Source organism: Notolabrus celidotus, chromosome 20, assembly GCF_009762535.1.
Source record: "Notolabrus celidotus isolate fNotCel1 chromosome 20, fNotCel1.pri, whole genome shotgun sequence".
In the NCBI taxonomy this organism is placed as follows: Eukaryota; Metazoa; Chordata; class Actinopteri; order Labriformes; family Labridae; genus Notolabrus; species Notolabrus celidotus.
The window spans coordinates 27,358,299-27,378,576 of record NC_048291.1 but is presented as its reverse complement, the minus strand read 5'-3'; the positions used below and the strand labels follow the sequence as shown (position 1 = coordinate 27,378,576).

The 20,278-nt window shown below is 45.2% G+C and overlaps 2 protein-coding genes and 1 long non-coding RNA gene across 3 annotated transcripts in view; 1 reads left to right on the top strand and 2 right to left on the bottom strand.

Moving 5' to 3' along the window:
* Positions 1–5,440, bottom strand: foxj1a (forkhead box J1a). The gene is made up of 3 exons (XM_034712307.1): positions 4,971–5,440; positions 3,626–4,260; positions 1–2,332 (listed from the first exon to the last, which is right to left on the bottom strand). Exons 2-3 carry the CDS (start codon positions 4,190–4,192, stop codon positions 1,469–1,471), a joined length of 1,431 nt encoding a protein of 476 aa, XP_034568198.1. The 5' UTR covers positions 4,193–4,260; positions 4,971–5,440; the 3' UTR covers positions 1–1,468.
* A 1,490-nt stretch (positions 5,441–6,930) lies between these two features.
* Positions 6,931–16,942, bottom strand: LOC117832977. The gene is made up of 4 exons (XR_004635296.1): positions 16,880–16,942; positions 16,418–16,617; positions 11,019–11,179; positions 6,931–7,135 (listed from the first exon to the last, which is right to left on the bottom strand). It is a non-coding gene; the product is annotated as an uncharacterized LOC117832977 (long non-coding RNA).
* The window catches only part of ubald2 (UBA-like domain containing 2), a 15,260-nt gene continuing 3,624 nt past the window's right edge, over positions 8,643–20,278 (top strand). The window contains exons 1-2 of the mRNA XM_034712308.1: positions 8,643–8,973; positions 16,542–16,598. Coding sequence (XP_034568199.1) covers positions 8,854–8,973; positions 16,542–16,598 — 177 coding nt within the window. The 5' untranslated portion in view covers positions 8,643–8,853. The remainder of the gene's footprint in view (positions 8,974–16,541; positions 16,599–20,278) is intronic.

The following is a 20,278-nucleotide window of genomic DNA, read 5'->3' as shown; positions in this document are numbered from 1 at the left end:
TTGTCATAAATCTCATTTTTCTTTATTTGTGAAAAAGAAATAAAAACAGGAAATGAGTCCAGACACTTTCTCTGACTTTACAAACCCAATCATGAGGTCACATGAAAACTCAACTACTGTTTAAAAGTGTTATTTCATCTAAGAAGAGCTAATACACAATCACGGTCCAGGTTTCTTGGTCCTTCAGAGGAACCCTTTGTCCTGGAGGAGTGAGTTCACACCTCCAAGAACACAACAGAGGGAGACCTCTCCACTGTAAACAGCATGGACACACTTCTACAGCTGATGTCATATACAACAGGTATCACTGTACAATGATTGCACTTTCACACATTTACAGGAGGACAGGAGGAGAAACTGCAGCGCTTCAGTGTGTGTGTGTGTGTGTGTGTGTGTGTGTGTGTGGAGGGATTTGGTGTTTTGTTGATGCAGCTCCTAACACAGACGTTTCCTCTTTGTGATTAAAAACACTGTCGAGTTCCAAGTGTTGTTCTTGGCACGGAGAAGGTCAGGTATTCATTTACGAGGCGCTTTATAAAGTCACCACTTTGAGGTCTTACTGGATCTTTGTTGGAGAAACTCGCCTCCAGGTGTTTCATGTACGTTGAACTCCTGTGACCTCCACTGCTGCATCACAGAAATGTTTTAAGTACTTCAGAGGATATCTCAGTCTGACATGAAGCAGAAACGTCTCCATACACACGCTGCATAATCACATTTGAGCTATTAAACTGCAACTAAGTCATTTTGTAAAATGCATAAAGAGAACAGTTAGTACAAAAAAACCCAAAACCAAAAAACAAGAATCCAAAAAATGTTCAGAAAATCACGTCTACACCAAACGTCATTTGGCACATACTCATTAATCTTTCTCTTAGTGCTGCTGTCACGATATATACAGTCATATTTATAAATCCTTCATCCCGGCTAACAGAACGCACCTCTAATGATCATCGCCTGGTTCTGAATGATGCTTCTTTCATCACTATGTGGATCAGATGCCTTCAGCTCTACGTACACATGAACACACTCGATACGATGTAAACAGAGACCGTGTTGTCTCTTCTTATTCGTGCTGCGGTCCTGTGTTTGCACAGACGAGCTCTCTGCAGGGCTGAGTGGCATTGTAGTACTGCATCCAGCTCCTCAACACTAATAATCTGCAACAAACTCCTCAGTTCACTCCCTGTTCAGAGGACACAGAAGCACAGGAAGCTAATGTTGTCCATTAGTGTGAGCATGTTCTTGGTTGGGACGAGTTAGTGATGCCCTAAATCTGAGTTCCTGCTGTGGCATCATGTTCCAGTCTGCATTGAGGATGAACATCCTGCATAAACATGTCATTCTAAAAACACTTGAACATCTTGAGATGATAAATGTTACTTGAGTGTAAAAAAGCAGTCTGTTATTCCCCTGTTGGGTAACCGCGAGTCTTTAGTGTGGAAGAAGTCCTGGAAGCAACACTTCCTCAGAGCAGGGTGTCAATCCGGGTGCTTGGATCTCCCCCGAGTGAGTCTCCGAGGTCAAACAGTTGGTCCAGGTTGACTGCAGAGCTACAAAGTAAGTCATTGCGGCCTTGCTCCTCTTCCTCAGGCCAGGGGCTCTCCAGGAACGCCGTGGCGAGGAAGGTCTCCTCATCAAAGTTTGTGACGTCATTGTTCCTCTGGGTCTCCACCAACACGTGGATGTCTGCTCCACCTGCAGGGGGTTCGATAGGAGACATGTGGGTCCCCCGGATGCTCAGGTCCTCCTCTTTGATGATGGGGCTCAGCGAGTCTCCACCGTCTAAACTGAGTTCCCCATTAAGGGCCGAGTCCAGCAGGGCGTCCCAGTCGAAGTCCCCCTTCAGAGGTCCGAGCTCTTTCGGGTCGTCCGTGGAGAGCAGAGGGGAGCTGGAACGTCGCAGGGCTTTGGCGCCGTTCCTGAAGCCTTGAGCCTGCTTCCTCTTCAGCCCGCTCCTTCCTCTGACGGTGGGCCAGGAGCCCAGCATCGTCCCCTCAGCCAGATGAGGATCCCAGTTCTGGTCGGCACCGGTCGCCTCCTCGAACTCCTGAAGGAGCCTGCTGGACTCTGGGTTCATGGACAGGCTGTTTAAACCTCCTGTGTGGCTGAAGAGGCCTCTGGACTGCGGCTGGAGGTTGACCCTGAGCCTGTTCTGAAAGGCCGGGTTGATCTGAACCGGGGGCATCCGCCTCTTCTTGTAAGCGCCGCTCAGGAGGCGCTCAGCGTACTGCGGGTCGATCTTCCAGAAGCCACCTTTGCCTGGCTCGTCTTTCTGCCGCGGCACTTTGATGAAGCACTTGTTGAGCGACAGGTTGTGACGGATGGAGTTCTGAGGAGAGAGAAACATATTTATATGATGCTTTCAAACAAACTCAAACTTATTCTGGAAGAAACCCTGCAGGATCTAGTACTTCAGGATAAACATGCTATGAGCTTTCTCAGCATGACTCTGTGCATATACTGTAAATGAGATGAATCAGCTGGCTTCTGCTCCTTCCAAAGGTAAACAATGGTTTTACTTGTGCTGTGAGGCTGGTTGGAGGATTAATTATTTATATTGAGGCTGCAGACTTTGTACATAATACATAAACAATGCAGTTTGTTGGCACGAAGCCTTGAAAGTCAAAAGGAAAACAGTTGCACTTTTGAGCAAAAGAATTGCGGCTCATTCAGGATGCAGATGAAGCCGCCTGTGCTCGTTGTATCATCTGAGGAGCTGCAGGAGCATATCTCGAGTCATATTGTTTTTATAATTTTGCATTTCTTTATGTTGCAGTTTATTTTGAACATGGGGATCCCTCCAATCCTAGCGTTCCAACCAACTGTACATCAGCCTGATGAGAGGCAGGGGGAGCACATGCACCCATACATCACACTGATGCTCTGTGTGCCTCTGCATTCATTCATTAAACTTCACACCCCCCCTTCCCCAGACTCTAAATAGAGCGGTAACCTCATGACCTTTGTTAAAGATTATCTGCCCCATGCACTGCCTTACAATAACAGAACGCTGGTCGCTGAAACACGGGAGTACAGCTAACAGCTCCATCAATCATTTATCCGGCAAAATTAAACTTTTCTTGAAAATTCCTGCCCCTCCGAGCGGCAATCTGCCTCCACGACATCACAAGTTTTGCTGAAGCAGAAAAACCAATGAGGTATGAAGTCTGAGGAGTTTCACAGAGAAGAACCAGCCTTTAAAAAAAGAAGGAAATACTGCAGAAGGAGCAAAGATGACAGGAGCTGGCTTTAGGTGCTCTGAGCATACTTCTTTTTCCTCTTATTAAGTGAATTTATTGTTTTAATCTTGTGTTCTGCACTGCTTTGTGCCACTTAGTGTTGCTGGAGTTATGAATTACCCTCACAGCCAAGTCAATAATACTCCCTCAGAGTGTGGCATAGTGCCCAGGACTCTCAGTGGGCTGGATTTTTTCTTTTCTGGTCTTGAAAAAAGTCCTGCTCCCAGCTGTGATTTGACCTCAGAGCAGAGAGCAGAGCTGACAAACACTCTTTTTCAAACAATGGGGAGTGTGTTGGAGATGAGGCGTCCTTTTGTAACAGTGTATTGTGAGCTGTGTGTGAGGTAATTTGTCTGGTTGTGTGTCTGTGTGTGGTCTCTTACCTGCCAGGTGGGATCAGCGTGCCGGTAGAAGCAGAAGTTGTCTGTGATCCACTTGTAGATGCAGGACAGAGTGATCTTGGTCTTCTTGCTGGCCTGCATGGCCATGCAGATGAGCGTGGCGTAGGAGTAGGGGGGCTTGATGTGCGGGTTCGTCTTGTAGTCCACCTCATCGGGACAGTGCCCGTGCGCCACGATGCTGGGGAGGCTCTGCATCCTGCTGTAGGCCGCAGCTGTAGGCTTCCCTGGGGTCAGGGGCATCCCCATGGAGGCGGGGTCCCCGGCTAGAGGGGAGGCCGGGGCGTCGGAGCCGTGCGGCTGCTGGCCGAACAGGTGCGGCTGGTGGTGGGCCTGATGCGGCACGTTGGCACCGAGGATGGAGAACTCCTGCAGCCACTGCAGGCTGGTCAGGCTGTCGTCCAGGTTGACGGAGCTGCTGCAGCAGCTGCCGGTGCTGCTGGTGTTGTTGGCGCTGTCCCGCTCCTCAGCCTGGGCAGCGGCGGTCACCACCTCCTCCTCCAGACCCACCGAGCCTTCAGGCCACGGGTCGGCACAGCTCAGTGACAACATGACTCTCACAAACACTTCTCTCCTCTTTGTCACCCAGCTCCTTCTCCTCCTCCTCTCGCCAACACCACCTGACAGGGTCGAAAATATACACCCAACTTCATCAAAGTGCGAGACTGCAGGACAATGCCGGTCCTATTTGAACACAAAGCCTCTGTGTGCGTAAAGATCCAGATCCAGACTGAAACTCAAGGCTGGTCTGTCACTTGGATTTAATGAAACAATGTAGAAACTAAAAGTGAAGAATATTCTGAATGTTTAAACCCCCTGCCTTGATGTGCAGCAATCCTTTGTTTCTGTGTCAGAGAACATTCCCGAAAACTCCGTTACGCACTTGACGCTGCGCGTAAGAAGAGCGCGCGGCTTCACACACCTGAAGGTTGTTTTTAACCGACTTTAATGTTTTAAATAATTACAGGAAAGTTAAATATAAACAGAGACTTTATGAGATATCATTATGGTAATTTAGATAAAACATGATTTTTCAACTTTGAAGAAAATGATCAAAAAAAGACTGAAACGGGATTCAGAGGAGGAAGAATTTCAAATTGAAAACCCCAAAGTGTGGATCATTTTACATTTGAAATAACAGTCATTTTAAGTATTGTGTAGAATAATATAAATTATGCATAATGGGTAATTAATGTGTTTTTAAAAGTTGACTAAACTCAGAGGAATGGATCCCCAGACGTGGGTATTTAAGGCCTTCTGAAGCAGGGATCAGGTGTGAAACATTCAGAGGATAAATGATGAAGTAGAGAAAGAACAGAAACAAACTTACCCTCAGTCAGCTGAAATGTTGAGAAGAGAGACCTTTAAAATCCTGCTGGAGCTCTGACCGTGCAGCAGCTCTGAGCGCACCTGTCTCCAGCTCGAGAGTGAAAGAAGGAAAAAGAGAAATTCCTGTGGACTGAGAGTTTGGCGCTGCGCTGGCCGCCTCTTCTCATCCGTGGAGGTCTTTATAACGGGTGTTATAGCGGGCTGCAGGATCCGTCGGGGAGGCAGTTTAATACCTGGTTGCAGGAGGTTTGTCCAGCAACCATAGAAACGGTACACCCCCCTTGTAAACAGCTCCCTGCGCCTTCATTGGCCTGCTGGTTTCTATAGCGCTTCATTTTTAATCACCCTCACGTCAACTGTGACTGCTGCAGAGGGTTCCCAAACTGAGGCCCGGGGACTCACCAGGGGACAACCGTGGACTCTGGGCAAACTGTGGACTCCATCTATTTCTGGTTATTATACATTTGAAACACAATAAATGTAAGAAATGAGAGGTGATGATTGCTGGTGCATAACTTCGTTTTAAGGTGTCCTAATTATTGTGTGGTTGTTGTTTTTCTGGTCTTGTATTTGTTTGAAATTAACTTATTATTATTTTATTATTATTATCTTATTACTATTATTATTTATTCATTATTAATAATTATTTTTATTTTATTTTTATGAATGTAGCTAAATTCATGATGCTTCCATAAACCTCAGGTGTTAAGGCACCTGTTATTTATCTCATAATTTGTCACCAAAGCATGACAAACTTTAAAGGGGCGGAGCCAGGGGTTGGCCATGGCCTGACCACCCTCAGTCATGTGTTTGTGTTTAATACATAAGCTTTAATGTAACTTCAATAGTGTCAGAAAATAAATTATTCCAGGTGTATGTTGATTTATTTGAGATTATTTGTTTAATAATTCTAATCTAAAATGCTGGGATTAACCTAAACCCGTCCTTACCTCACCTGCCTCTTAAACTTTTAAACCAAACCTACTCCTCTTGTGTGTGTGTGTGTGTGTGTGTGTGTGTGTATGTGTGTGTAGGAATGTACTCTTCTTCATAAGACAGGGAGGAACAGAAAGAGCAAAACAAAAAAAGGTTCAGCCCCTTGGACGTTACATTAGCTGGCTGACTGGTTTCCTGAGGGGCCTCACAAAGACGACAGTAAAGCAATAAAGAAAAGGCCGTCTCATCTCTGCAGTCCTCATGACTCCTCAAAGTACAGTCTGCTCCTGACAACACTCAGCAGACTGATGCTGCTCTGACGGAGTAAAGGGAGCACAGACACTTCTCTGAGTTTGGACACACACTTTGTTTGTTTGGTTGAAGGTGTGTGGATTGCTCTGGTGGAGATGGCGTGTGTGTGAGATACTCTTTGCATCCTCTGGTGTCACTTTAAGAAAACTCAATGAGGTTAAAACATCTCTGTGTTGGAGGTGTCAGTGCATGCAGTGATAAGCAGGATGTTCACATGTTCTTAGTCTCACAGACTTCCAAAACACTGATGTGTGTACAGAGCAAACAAATCTTTAACATCATCAAAAGCAAACTTTTGAATCTCTGATTTGACCTTTGAACTTCTAGGTTGAACTTCTCTGGGTCAAGTTCTTCTGATATCTTTGTGTCATCGGCCTCGGCGCTCCAGACCGAAACGACTCCTCCATTCATGTTCATGGAAGCATCCTCAGACCGCCGCCCACCCCTCCCCTCCTCCTCCCCCTCCATCGTCTTATCACTCCAGCTCCATCAGAGGTCAAAGGTCACAGAGGGAGCAGTCAAGCATGGTAACCTCACAGAGAGCAGGGTCGAGTCAGGTCTGACGGGAGGTGGAGAGGAATACCTTGACTGTCTGACAGACAGAGAGAGAGAGAGAGAGAGAGAGAGAGAGAGAGAGAGAGAGTGGAGGGTACACACACACAAGCACACACTCACTCACACACTCACTCATCAATGCAATACAAACACTTTAAGCAGACTAATGTGGTTTATAAAGCTCAGGCTGTAAAACACATGGATGAAGTCTCAGTGATGTCTGAATAGGTGTTATGAAGCCCAACGTGGACACAGGGCCTAACAGGGTTTCTTTGGTTCTGAAGCCGGCCTCCAGTGGAATCTCCAGGAACTGCAGTCTTCCTGCACTTCTGCACTGAGTCCTCTTTTTTAGCACAAACAAACCTGCAGACCGGAAGAAACAAATCCTCTGACCATCAAACTGTCTCCACTTTTCATCCCTTCTTTGACGTCTTTCAGGTCTGTCTCTATTAGGTGGATTTCAGTGATTGATCCACCTTAAGACACCTGAGAGACCACTTCATCTCCTCCTGCAGACACATTTTTTTAATGTCTGTGCATTAGAAAAAAATGTTGTTGCATGATTGATTCATTCTGGATTTGTGAATGTGACATTTTAAAAGTGGCAACTCATCTCACTGTCCTTGTGTTTCAGGCAGTAATGCTTGCTCTTGGACAGATGGGGGCGCCACATACCATATGATGGTGGGAACAGACGAGTGAGTGCTTGATAAAGGTGTGAAAGAAGATATTTTCCTTCATGAAAAGCCAATCCATCCATCCATCAATCTATGAATCAATTATCCTTACTGCTTATCCCATTCAGGGTCATCCCTGGAGTCTATCCCAGGCGTTATTGGGCAAAAGGTGGGATACACTCTGGACTAAGTTGATATAATCTGTCTAAATCAGCTGGCTTCTCTTATAATTTATTTTCCAGGACTGCTTTATCTTTTTTCCCTATTTTTTTTTTATTGGATAGGACGAACAGACAGAAATATCACAGAGATTTCAGAATCAGAATCAGAAATACTTTATTTATACCGGGGGGAGATTCAGTCATTAAAGTTGCTCCTATACACAAAAATTAAGAATATCAAATAATAATAATAATAATAGAAGAGGTAATTAACAAGATATAAATACTAATACAATGAAAATTATGCTAATAAAAGTATGTACAGAAGACAGAATAATGTAGTATTATATGAAATCTCAGTTTTTTTCACTTTATATTTATATATATATATTTTTATATTTTATCATTAACTTTTTGAATATATTAACAAGGCAAAACAAAAACAATCAAACAAGGACTCAGACATGTGACATGAAATAAAAATGAATAACTTAAATTAATTGAATGAATTAAATAAAAGATCAATAAATAAATAAAAAAAACACATGAACAGGAATTTAGTTGAAAAATGATTTAAAGTGACAAAATAATTATATATATATTTAACACTTTTTGAAAATGTGTAAATAATAATTTAAAAAATAAATTAATACGTATAGTATATCAAATAAATGTATAAAAATATTTTGACTCAGAAGTAAATAATAAGAAATGAACAATAAGCTATATCTTATATAAACATCTTAATGTTTACTTTGTGTTTAGTTCCTTTACCTGCCAAACGGCTCAGCCAATCAGCTCTATGGATTCACGCATTACGTCAGTGTAACGGACATCTTGAAAAGCGCGTGTACACCTCTGCAGCATAACCGCAGCGGGCGGGGAGGTTATCAGTCATTGTGTTTCTACTCGACTCCGCCCATCGGAAGTGTGATCGAAAACTAAACCAAGCACCCCATGTGAATTTAAACACTTCTCTGTGACAGCCAATCAGCGCGCTCCTAGTACTATCTGGCTCTGCGGCGTCCAATCAGGAGCGCCGTCCTCTTTGTTGTTAGTGATGACGACATGAAAATATTGTTGTTGCTGTTCAGCGGACGGAGACTCAGCGGAGGGAGACAGACAGGCAGGGAGGAAGGAAGGAAGGAAGGACGGGGTTTGAAGGTTCCGAGGAGTCGATCCAGCTTCATTTTATTTATCTTCTGTTTGTTTTCGCTTTAAAGAGAGAGTTTGGCACGCGGACATGTCGGTGAATATGGACGAGCTCAGACATCAAGTCATGATCAACCAGTTTGTTTTGACGGCAGGCTGCGCCGCGGATCAGGCGAAGCAGCTCCTCCAGGCGGCCCACTGGCAGTTTGAGGTGAGTGTCACCGCTGGGACGATCCTCCAGTGAGCACATGAAGGGTTCCTCTTTGTGTCTGGATGGTTAATCCTCAATCTGAGTTTAAATGAAGGAGGTAATCCCGTTTACTGGAGTATTTACCGTCCTGTCTCTGGACCATGCGCTGCTAACAAGCTAACAGGAGCTAAAGCTAGCAGGGTGAGGACGTGGTTCTGCTCTCAATGGACGTTTGTTTACATCCTCCTCAGGAATCCACTGTGTCACTGCACAGCTAATGTTGTTAGCCTAGCAGCTAGGAGGAGAACCCCAGCCTTTGTGCAGCTCGTTGTATGGTCTTTATGGTCTTCATGGTTTCAGAGGAGTCTGTGAAAACAAACTTGGAGTCTGACGTGGATCAGACCCCTGAAGCCTTCCTGTGAGTCTGATAACATGCCCTCATGATCACACAGCAGACATCACTCACACATCATAAACTCTGGGCTAGGCTTGTTTGTTTGGTTGTAATCTTTTCATCTTGAGCACACAAAGTGAAAACTGAACCCTCCCCTGCTGAACAGGTTCAACCAAACTCTTTACGAGGGACACAATTCACTGTGTACACCAATAAACCTCAGGAACAATGGATGCATCAGTGCTTTAAACACATGCCTTTATTTGTGCTTTTAAATGCTTATAGAGGTTTGAAGGACAGCAGCTGTAACACAAGCTGTAGAGGCTGCAAAATAATCCCACCTCAGTGTCTGATGGAAGTGAGAAAGGAAGGTATTTCCCAGTCTGTGTGTGACCTCTCTGTGTTGTTGTTTAAATTGTTTGTTTGGAGCCAACATGAAACTGAAGGTGGAGTCAGATGCAGCTGATGTCAATAATTACAGAGCTGGTTAGCTGATATCTGATGCTGATATCATGTTGTTGTTTTTCTGCAGACATTAAAGCATCAATTAAATAACTACATTGATTAATCCACCTTCATTATGTGGTTATAAAAACCAGCAACATGTCTCAGGTTGTTTTTTATTGGATACAAGGACTAAAAGCAGACATTGTGTTATATTATAGATTCAGAATATGACTCATTTGTATTTCAGAATTGGTCTTAAACGCCTTTAAGATTTGATCTGCTGTCATTAATGACAGGAAACACCGTCATTCAGAAAAGATGACGTGTCTGAGGACATGTATAACCACAAGGACATGAGGGAGAGTGCTAATAAAGCTAGACAATAGCCCCATTGATGAGACTGCCTGCAGTGTCTGCAGACACTGATTTTAAAATATGTAATCTGCCTCGTGAGAGCAAGCATCCAGTGATAATTCAAAATGCCATCAATCTGTCTCTTTAGTGACGTTAACTTCTGGGTTTAGTGAACTTAATAAGATAAGGAAGTTAAGATAATGGAAGTTTGGTTGCACCTCGCTGAAGCACTGTTGTGTAAATATAACACTTCAGTCTTATATCCCCAAAATATGTGGACATACAGCCGGGGTTTAAACTCGCCTCACCTCCCTTAAGGTCGAGTGAGAAGTTGTGACATTATCAGAAATGTAAATAAGCTCCAGCGCGGTTTGGGACTGTTTTTAGTTGTTGTTGTCCAAATGCAAACCAGCCTCCTCCCCCAGCATCGGTGTGTGTGTGTGTGTGTGTGTGTGTGTGTGAGTATGTGTGTGTGACATATGTAGAGCCTGTTGAACAGCTGACTGACACCTGAAGGACTCGAAGCCAGAGCCTCCAGATGGTTCTGCTGCTCAGACCACTCCTCCATCTGCTCTGACAACCGATCAGTGTCAGGCTGCCGCCGGGCCAGGTGATTCAGAGCAAAGGGGGGAGGAACAGAAGGAGGAGGAGGAGGCTTAGCTGAACCCCTCTCAGGCAGTTTGGACAGCTTGATTGACTCCTAAGTGCTGGACTTGTTCTCAGAATTTGAAAGCTGTAGCGAGTCAGAGAGCGTGTGGAGGTTTCAGCGCTGAGTCTGTAACTGTTCAACATTGTTCTACATTGTTCTGCTGTTTTGAGACTCTTCTTCTGTTTTTATAACAGAACAAAGAAACAGGAGTGAGTCACTGACCTTGATGTTTCCAGGAGAGCAGTTTCTCCTCTTGGAAACCCTCGCCGTGTTCTCACATGTTTGGGCTCCACGGGGCTGAGAGGTGCAAAAGTTTTGGAATTGCTCCACTGAGCTGCGTCTGCCAGCAGCGGTGAACCGGGGTGTGAGGGCCACGATGAGGTCTGAGAGGGAGAGACAGAAAAGATCCCTCAGAGAAGGACTTTAAGTTCTGAGGGTGAATCTTCATGAGTCTCAGGTGTGGCCTGTTTCCACCCGGCTGGTTCAGTTAGTTTGTTGTCTACATAAACATTGTTTAAGAGGCAGCGCCTCCGTGTTTACAAGCTGAAATGACTGACTTAGTGAAAGGTTTGATGTCATTATAAATCAAACTGTAAATCTTGACGTCAGAGCTCCTGCAGAAACAGAAATGACCTCAATGATTAAAGTTAAAGACGAGCTGAAGGCTCAGAGGACAGAAACTCTTCTGAGTATTTTCAGGATAAACATCTGTTCAGTCAAATCTCTGAGTCAGGATGTGACTCTCTTCTTCTTCTTCCATTCACAGTTTGACTTCAACAAGCTGTTCACAGCCTGAAGGACTGACTTCTTATTTCAGATAATAATCAGACACATTTATGGATATTACAGACATCAACACTTTAACTACTCCCCTGAGGAGAGATTGAACAGTTAGCAGAGTCCCTGATGACTGGAAACAAGAAGTCTCCTGAAGTCTTCCCTCTGATTTTTAGAAGCTTAAACACTTTTTCTATATTTCATTTATAGATTACAGTTTAAACTTTGGATCAACTTCCTTAATTTTCATCGTCACCACACCCAAACTCAGAAACCAGAACCAGTGAGGAAACAAAGAGGCCATGTTTAGACCGCATCAGAGCACAACACGCAGCTTCCACCTGAGGAGACATCTTACTTTGGTGTCACAATCTGCGGCGACTGTAACGACTCTTTTTAACAACGATTCGATTCGTATCATGACTCATGGTTGCCGGTTGAAAGTACACTCTTAGAGTCTGTCAGCACACGATTCACTGAGATCTATTCGGATGCTCTGCACTTCATCGCGACTTCACTTGATCTGCGTTTTAAAGATCATAACTTGGACGTGGGAATAAAGCAGCGCGCATGAGGAATGATCCAGGCCGCGATGGATGCAGAGAACCCGCTTGCCTTGATTTTACTGAGGTTAATTCACAGTCAGAGCCATAAATGCAATGGTACTAATAACTGGCGTAATAATTCCTCTCAGTGTTTCAGTTTTCAGCCTTGGTTCCATCATTTTCCATTTTTGGTTTCGGCCAAGACTTTTCCTTTCAGTGCATCCCTAATGAAAACACATCCATGTAAAGTCTGCCGTGCTTAAATCCAATGCATCACTTCCTAGTATGGATACAATCGATGTACGACCTTTTAAAACGATGTTAGATTGATGTATTTATAAGGTTTTTCGTGCACACAGGACAGATAGACTCTCCTAAACACTGATGCAGCCATGGCGGGTAAAAGAAGTTCCCCCTGACTCTTCTTCTCTGACTCTCCTGCAGAGCCACACACTCACTCCTCCTCGTGTCAAAGCGATGATAGTGAAACTCAGGTAGACTCGTGCTCTCTCACTCTCAGTTCGACGTCAGCGTGTAGCAGCGCCGCACGGCTTCACCTCTCTATTTCAGCCTCCCTGAAAGTGTGTTACAACTGATGACTTGATTGTCTTAACTCTAAGGTGATTAAAAGAAGCAGGTGGCCGTGACTTCTGGTCAAAGAGCAGCTGTAAATAGGTCTGCTGACTGGTTTTTCAAAATAAAAGTCTCCTGTGTTCATGTTGTTGGATAAACCTGTTCTTTTGAAGCCATGCGGCATATAGTAGGGACTTCACACGAGTCAAAAAGAGAAAGAAAGGAGGTGTAGAAGTTAAAAGCACAGACAGGGAAGCAGAGAGAAAGAGGAAGTCTGCAAGGAGACGGTTCAGTGACACCCTGAGGGTGTTTGAGGAACAGAGAAGGGCTGTAAATAATAAACAAATACTGAATATGAATTATTGTTCATATCGCCCACCCCTACTTTGAACCAACACTTGTCTAAATGAAGAAGAGCTCCTCGTCTTCCTCTCGTTGGCTCACCTGCTGTTCGTCTAACCTTCAGCCTCAATGTGTCTGAGCTGCATGAGCACAGTGTGTGTGTTGTGTGTGTTGTGTGTGTGTCCTCTCTCTCTGTGGACGTAGTAAACAGCCTGTGTGTCTGTGTGTGACAGCAGTGGCCTGATTTCTCTCCCCTCTCTGCTCCTGGCGGCGAGCTGAAAGCCAGAGGCGTCTTCTGTGCTGGGCTCTGAGTCCTCCACATGAACGCTGAATATAAGGAGGACGCCGTGTGTTGATTCAAGCAGGAGGAGGAGGTCCAGTGAGTTCATGTTATTGTTGGTGTGACTGCCGTTGAGATAAGAGGAAGGCTTTGCTGATAAAGGTTTCCTCAGAAGAGACGACAGGATGACGGCGGTTTCTGCTTGGTCTGAGAACAAAAGGAACTGTTCTCTTTCTGAAAGCTGTGAAGTCATGCAAACCTCAGACCGGTTCTTGTATCTCAGATGCTGAATGAAGCTTTCTGTTCCCTTTTCATGAACACAACTAAACACAGCAGATTTAATTCAATGTCTCCTCACTGAAATATGGAAGCTATCGCCACACATGAAGCTCTGAACAGATATTTAATCCAGGCTGAGTTGAAAGGTTCATAACTTCCTTCATGTACAGGAAACACGGTCACACATGTCCTCACGGTGTGTTTTGTCACTACAGAGGAAACAAACTCGCCCTCACACTCACACTTTGTTTACAGCACCGGGAAACGGCGTGACCTCAGCGAGTGACGCTCACCTTCTCAAAAACACACCGAGCAGACAAAGAGCGGCGTGGACTCGGGCCCCGGCAGAAACCTTCTAAGCTTTGAAATGTGTGTCACGTTGTACACATTCCTGCACCGCCGCTGCTGTTGTCAAACAAGCAGAGCGTGGGGGGAAGGAGGGAAGGGGAAGGGGGGGCTGGAGGAGGAGGTGTGAGGAAACCGCACATTCATTGAAGTGTTGGCAAGAGAGAGGCCTCCAGTGAAGGGAAACAAAGGCTTTGCTGAGCAGTGAAATCAGCTCCCTCTCTCTGAGAGCTTCAGTCCGGGGAGAAACACGGCGAGGATCGACCGTTGACTTTATTTTGAGGAGCTGCATGTGACCTCGCTCCGTTTGTATAAAACAAGGAAAATATTTACTCAGTGATTTATCAGAGAGGTGAAACATCTGACAGAGTCAGTGAGGACGACTCTCCTGACTAACAGCTTCATTTGGAAAAGATGAGTTTAATTTCATCCAGGTGGTTAAAGCTCCAGTGAGGAGGCTTTAGCAGCACTGAAATTAACAATGACGCTTCTTAATGATCTACAGAAGCAAACCAGATCATCAGCAAGAAGACTGACAATGTCTAAACTGTGATTTTAAATGCGTGTGACCTCTGAGAGAGGGTCGGTGTCAGACAGGAAAGTCCACAGCAGTGTTGTGACAACTGTCATTGTACTTCAGCTTAGGGCTGGGTGATAAAAAATCTTTTTAAGTTATATTTTTGGGGCTGGGAATCAAACCGGCGACCCCTGCGACGAGGACTGTGGCCTCTGTATGTGGGGCGCCTAGACCGCTAGGCCACCAGCGCCCCTGGGCTGGGTGATAGTTTGATAATAATAATGATCGTGATATAATTTTTCTCAATATAAACATAACAAACGTTTGATAAAAATTAGATGTGGATAAACCTGTAATTACACCCCTCAACCACTGGAAAGGGAGGGGGCGCTAATGTGTCTTAAACGCCAGTTGCCACCCAACATTAGACAGAAGAAGAAGACGGCCTAGAACAGCCAATCATGTCTGGTTTCTTCAACTTTCACTCAGGAGCAAAAATCTGACCTTAAATAAATAAAATAATGATTCAATTTGTATCGTAATAATTACTGATATAAGGGAAGGGCAATGATTTTCAAATATTCGTTCACTTGTAAAAAACGAAGAGTTGCTTTGAATATTTTATCATTTTAAATGTACGATTTTCTCATCGTTTTTACCGGTGCCTGGTTGTAATACGGTATTCCTGCCAGACGGTGGCTATATAGCATCTTAAAGCTGTTTGCTAACTGCATTAAATAACAGAAGAAGAATAATGCTAACTGCATGAAATAACAGATGAAGAAGAATGCTATTAAATAACAGAAGAAGAAGAATGCTAACTGCATTAAATAACAGATGAAGAAGAATGCTATTAAATAACAGAAGAAGAAGAATGCTAACTGCATTAAATAACAGACGAAGAAGAATGCTAACCGCATTAAATAACAGAAGAAGAATAATGCTAACTGCATTAAATAACAGAAGAAGAATGCTAACTGCATTAAATAACAGAAGAAGAAGAATGCTAACTGCATTAAATAACAGACGAAGAAGAATGCTAACTGCATGAAATAACAGAAGAAGAAGAATGCTAACTGCATGAAATAACAGAAGAAGAATAATGCTAACTGCATTAAATAACAGAAGAAGAATGCTAACTGGATTAAATAACAGACGAAGAAGAAAACATTGCACTTGCAGCGATTTTCTCTGTCTCTGAATCTCACACTACGACATGTGTATCTCCAGAGACTGAGCATGACTGTAACATGTAAACACACACGCCACGCCGCGTCACAGAAACACCGACATAAAGGTCGAGACAGATGCTGTCAGTGCCCGCTACTAGCAGCACCTCGTCCTGCTGCTGGTTAACATGACTGTCACACACACAGGCTGTTCATGGGACAGGTGTGTGTGTGTGTGTGTGTGTGTGTGATTGATATGGACTGATCTGGTAAGAAATGATCTAGAGAACATCTTTTTCAGTATCGCCCAGCTGTACTTCAGCAGCTCACATCAGTACAGAGTGTCACTCTGTGGTGAACTCGACCTGAAGCCGATGAGTCTGAGACGTGACGCTCGGTGTTTTCACTCCTGCTCGTGAATCACTCTGCAGTCAGACTCAGAGGAGTGTTTGTTTGGTCTGAGTCTGTTATCAGCGTTTTGTTTTTCTCTCTCTGAGGTCACTGAGTGTGTTTTTGTTCCACTGGCCTCGACTTCGTTCACAACACACAGAAACAATACGAGGAGCCGTCTCCTTGTTTCCTTGTTTGTGCAGCGAGGCAGCCGAAAGCATCGCCACTGACAGTGTCCTCCAAAACATCAGATCTCAAAGTCAACACAACAAATGTTTTCAACCTAAAGTCTGTTAGTGTGTGTTTGTGTGTTTGTGTTTGGAGCCTCTCAGCAGTCCAAGGACACGGTCTCAGATCACAGCGTGGATATGATAGTTTGAACCCTGAGCTCTGAGTTACCTGACCTGTCCTCAGTGAGCGGGGGGGATGGGTCAGCTGCTCCTCGCTGTGGTTGTTTACACTCTGAATAAATCATGATGATGATGACACCCTTCATCTTCTTCTTCTTCTTCTCTTCCCTCTCTGCAGACGGCCTTAAGCTCCTTCTTCCAGGAGGCCAACATCCCCAGTCACCACCACCAGATGGTAAGTGCATTTGGTTTCCCTAGAAGAAGAAAAAAAACACATCAGCCGCCCTTAAGGCATGTGTGGCTGAGCCGGGCTGACGAGCTGAATCCCCAGAGCTGGGCGGAGGGACGGATGCACCCACTGACCCACTGGGCTGAACGCTGAGACTCAGACTCACAGCTGGTCTTCACACAGCTGGGTCAGCCTATACTGGTTCTCAGAGACTGATGCAGAAAAGATGCTTCAACACAAGGGTTAGGTTAGAGGACGCTCTGGTTTCGCACACTCCTTAAACTCACCATCGTTAACTTACTGCAGTCACTTCAGAACAAAGATGATGGGCGTCTGGGTCTTCTCTCACCCTGTCTGGATTCTTTTGCCCATAACTTCCTGCTAATCAGACATTATCCCACTTATTACCCGTTTAAACAAACAAAAATAGTTCCAGTGATTCCTCGTCAGTGATCGTTCCATGGTGATGGATTCTTCTCTGCCTGTTTCGGTGGATTGGACATGAACCTGTCCTCATTCAGCTCTCCTTCTCTGAGCTCTGCGGTTCACACACCTTTAAAAAGAAACTAATGTCTCAACTTTGAACCCTGCTGCTATCATCACCACCACTCATGGTTTAAGTTTCTCTGTAGAGATCGCTAACCTAAAGCTTCTCTCACCTGCTTGAAAGTTATTAACCGTCGTCAAGGGGTTTAGACCAATCAGAATCAAGCATCTTACACAGTTGGAAGATCAGTAAGAGAGCCGGGTGAAGTATCGTTAATGTTTGTCAATGTTGCGCCTCGTTCTGTCTCAAGTGGCAACCTCCGGTCTTAAAATATGAAGCCCATGAGGAAGTGTTATAAACTGCAGTTCATTGAGCGTCCACTAGAGGCTGTCTGCAGATACACAGGAAACCACATACACACCCATTCAAAGAAGACGATCTTTACAGCAGAAATAAACATGTTGACAGCCCGGGGGTGAATTTTTTTCTAACGCAACATTTCAGAAGATATTAGGATTACGAGTTTTGCCCAAATAAGGACATGACTGACTTGACTGACAGGCGGGAACACATAGCTGTTGGCTAGGAGGCTTAAACTCCGCCTCTTTACGTCACACTAAGTTTAGCTGAGTTCAACATATCCAATATGGCTGCCACCGACAATTGGCTTCAAAACAGCGCTCAGGAACAGATGGGTGACGTCACAGAGACCACGTCCATTATTCATACAGTCTATGGTCTCTACAGGTCAGTCGAGTTGATGTGGATTCTCCATATGATGCGTCTGAAGCTCGTTCAGTCTGTCCTCATGCTGACTTTTCGGTAAACGTTCAGAATACTGGACTCAAAAAGTGCAACTTGGGCGAAACACACCTCTGCAGACATCCTTCCTCTGCCTCCTCTGACTCTCAGAGTCCGTCTGCCTCTCAGCCGGTATGTGCTGACATGATCTGAGTTTAATCTCTAATTGCTGCTCTGTAAGACGATAATTATGGACTCATAAAAGGATTCACTTCACAAAAGTAAATGAGTAATTCGTCTGTTGCTGTGCAGACTTGCGTCACCACACACACACACACACACACTCACACACACACACACACACACACATAGAGCTGTCTGTGTCCTTGGCTCAGTTCTGCTTATGCAACCCCGTGTCTTAACTGTTCGTGTCTGAAACTCTCGCTCTACCCGACCACGCTACATTCCAGGATTTGTCCCATCCTGATCACGCAGCGGCAGCGGCGGCGTGTCCATAAAACGGTGTTGTTTTTTTCACCGTGACCTCCCCTGGGTGTAAATTCCTGCCCACCAATCTCTCTCTCTCTCATTTGCTTGTTGCAGCTTGAAGGAAGTGAGGGAGTGTGTGTGTGTGTGTGTGAGAGGTGGTGGCCCGGCTTTGTTATTATTTTGGGTGCAGCGTGGTGACATCATCCCCCTTCGAGGTCCTGGGTGTGTGCTTGTGTTTGGGAGAGTACAGGGCTGCCCCCCCTCCTCCCTCCTCCTCTTCCTCCCCCGCTGCACTTAAACTGTCCCAACATGGCTTCAGGGGCTTTCATGGAGCCATGTTGGAACAGCCTGGAAGAGAAGGAAGTCAGTGTAGCAGCAACAACAAGCTCTTAATCAAATATTAACTCTCTCTGCTGACAAGAAGTTAGTCACTGCTTCCTTCTCGGCCACAGAGACGGAGGAGGGGAGTCTGACGGGCAGGCAGAGGAAGTTTATCCTAAACCAGGACTGTTAGGGAGGAGGACTCTGGAGGGTTAAGGATTTGTGTTATGAAAGCTGCGACCTCGGGCGTTAAAATCTGAAGCCAGTGCGGCAAAAAGTGCAGATCCTCCGGCGTCCACAGGAGGCTCCAGACGCCGTAAAACACGCTACAGCCCAAAAAGACCGGCCTCTTTGTCTTAGTCCAACGTCTCACACATTAGTCCTGCTGTCGGGGTTTGTTGTGATTCAGGCCGCGGTGACGCAAGCGGCGAGGAACCAGTTTTGCGGCATGTTTGGAGTTGAAGCGTGAGGGTCATGTGTGTGTGTGTGTGTGTGTCCTGTGTGTTTGGTACATGTCGTTCTCTCCCTGTGGCTCCAGAGATGTTATTGTTTGTAATGAGCGCAGAGATGGAGCCAGAACGCCGGCACTCCCTGTGGAGCTGAGACACGAGCGTCTCTGTCCTCTCTCCTCCTCAGAGCGCCGTCTGTCCGTCTGTCACACCTCCAGAGAGCGATCGTTACATCTGAGATAAAACTGTGAGGGCCAGCGTTCATCAACTGACCCTTCATTTATACTTTCATTAAAGCTGTTAAGAACCTCACACCATGATTTAAGTTTGGTACAAGTTAGAGCACATCTAAGACTCACCCTGAAGGTCTTTTGAGACCAAATCCTGGTCTTTCAGAGACTTGAGGCGACTCCTTAGTGACCCAGTGATCAATCAGTTCATCTTCAATAACATCAATAACTTCAGGTCAGACTGACGAGGGGAAGAAGGTCGAGTAGTGTTACTGAGTTAGAGTTGTTTTGGTCCAAACACAAACATGTGACACCTGTGAGTGTGTGTGTGTGTGTGTGTGTGTGTGTGTGTGTGTGTGTGTGTGTGTGTTTGCTCTAAATATACTGCACAGCTGAGAGGACACCCACCACCCCTCCTCTATTTCTGGCTGCTACCTGATCTCTGTGTGTGAGTGTGAGTGTGAGTGTGAGTGTGAGTGTGAGTGTGAGTGTGTGTGTGTGTGTGTGTGTGTGTGTGTGTGTGTGTGTGTGTGTGTGTGTGTGTGTGTGTGAGTGTGTGTGTGTGTGTGACTCTCTAATTAGTGCTCTCATTGAAGACTTGGCGTTCAGCATCGTGTCCCAGCTCCAGTCTGAACCAGAGGAGACCCGTTCTCTGTTTTTAGATCTCCGTGTTTTAACGTTTCAAACATGAGGTTCAGTAAAGTTTCCTGGTTCTCTAACCGTCTGTAAACAAACCAGCCATGAAACACCTCACACGGATACCTGACACGTTCAGGTGCGTGGATTCTGCAGACGTGTTTGAACTGATACCGGCTTGTTTTGAAACGTGAGACGTGGTTACCGTAGAGGGTTTCTCAAACCAGATGTGAGAGCTTCGAAAACAACATCCAGGGTTCAAACTGGGACGATGAAACTCTTTCAGCAGCTCTGTGTGAGATCCAAAGAGTGTTCTGGTTCTGCTTCTTGGTT

What these genes read in the sequence shown, in the direction of transcription:
- foxj1a (XM_034712307.1), bottom strand. Translation starts at nt 4,192, where the DNA reads ATGTTGTCACTGAGCTGTGCCGACCCGTGGCCTGAAGGCTCGGTGGGT. An exon ending in ACGCTGATCCCACCTGGCAG is followed by an intron (nt 2,333 to 3,625) that starts GTAAGAGACCAC and finishes CTCTCTCCTCAG; the next exon opens with AACTCCATCCGTCACAACCT.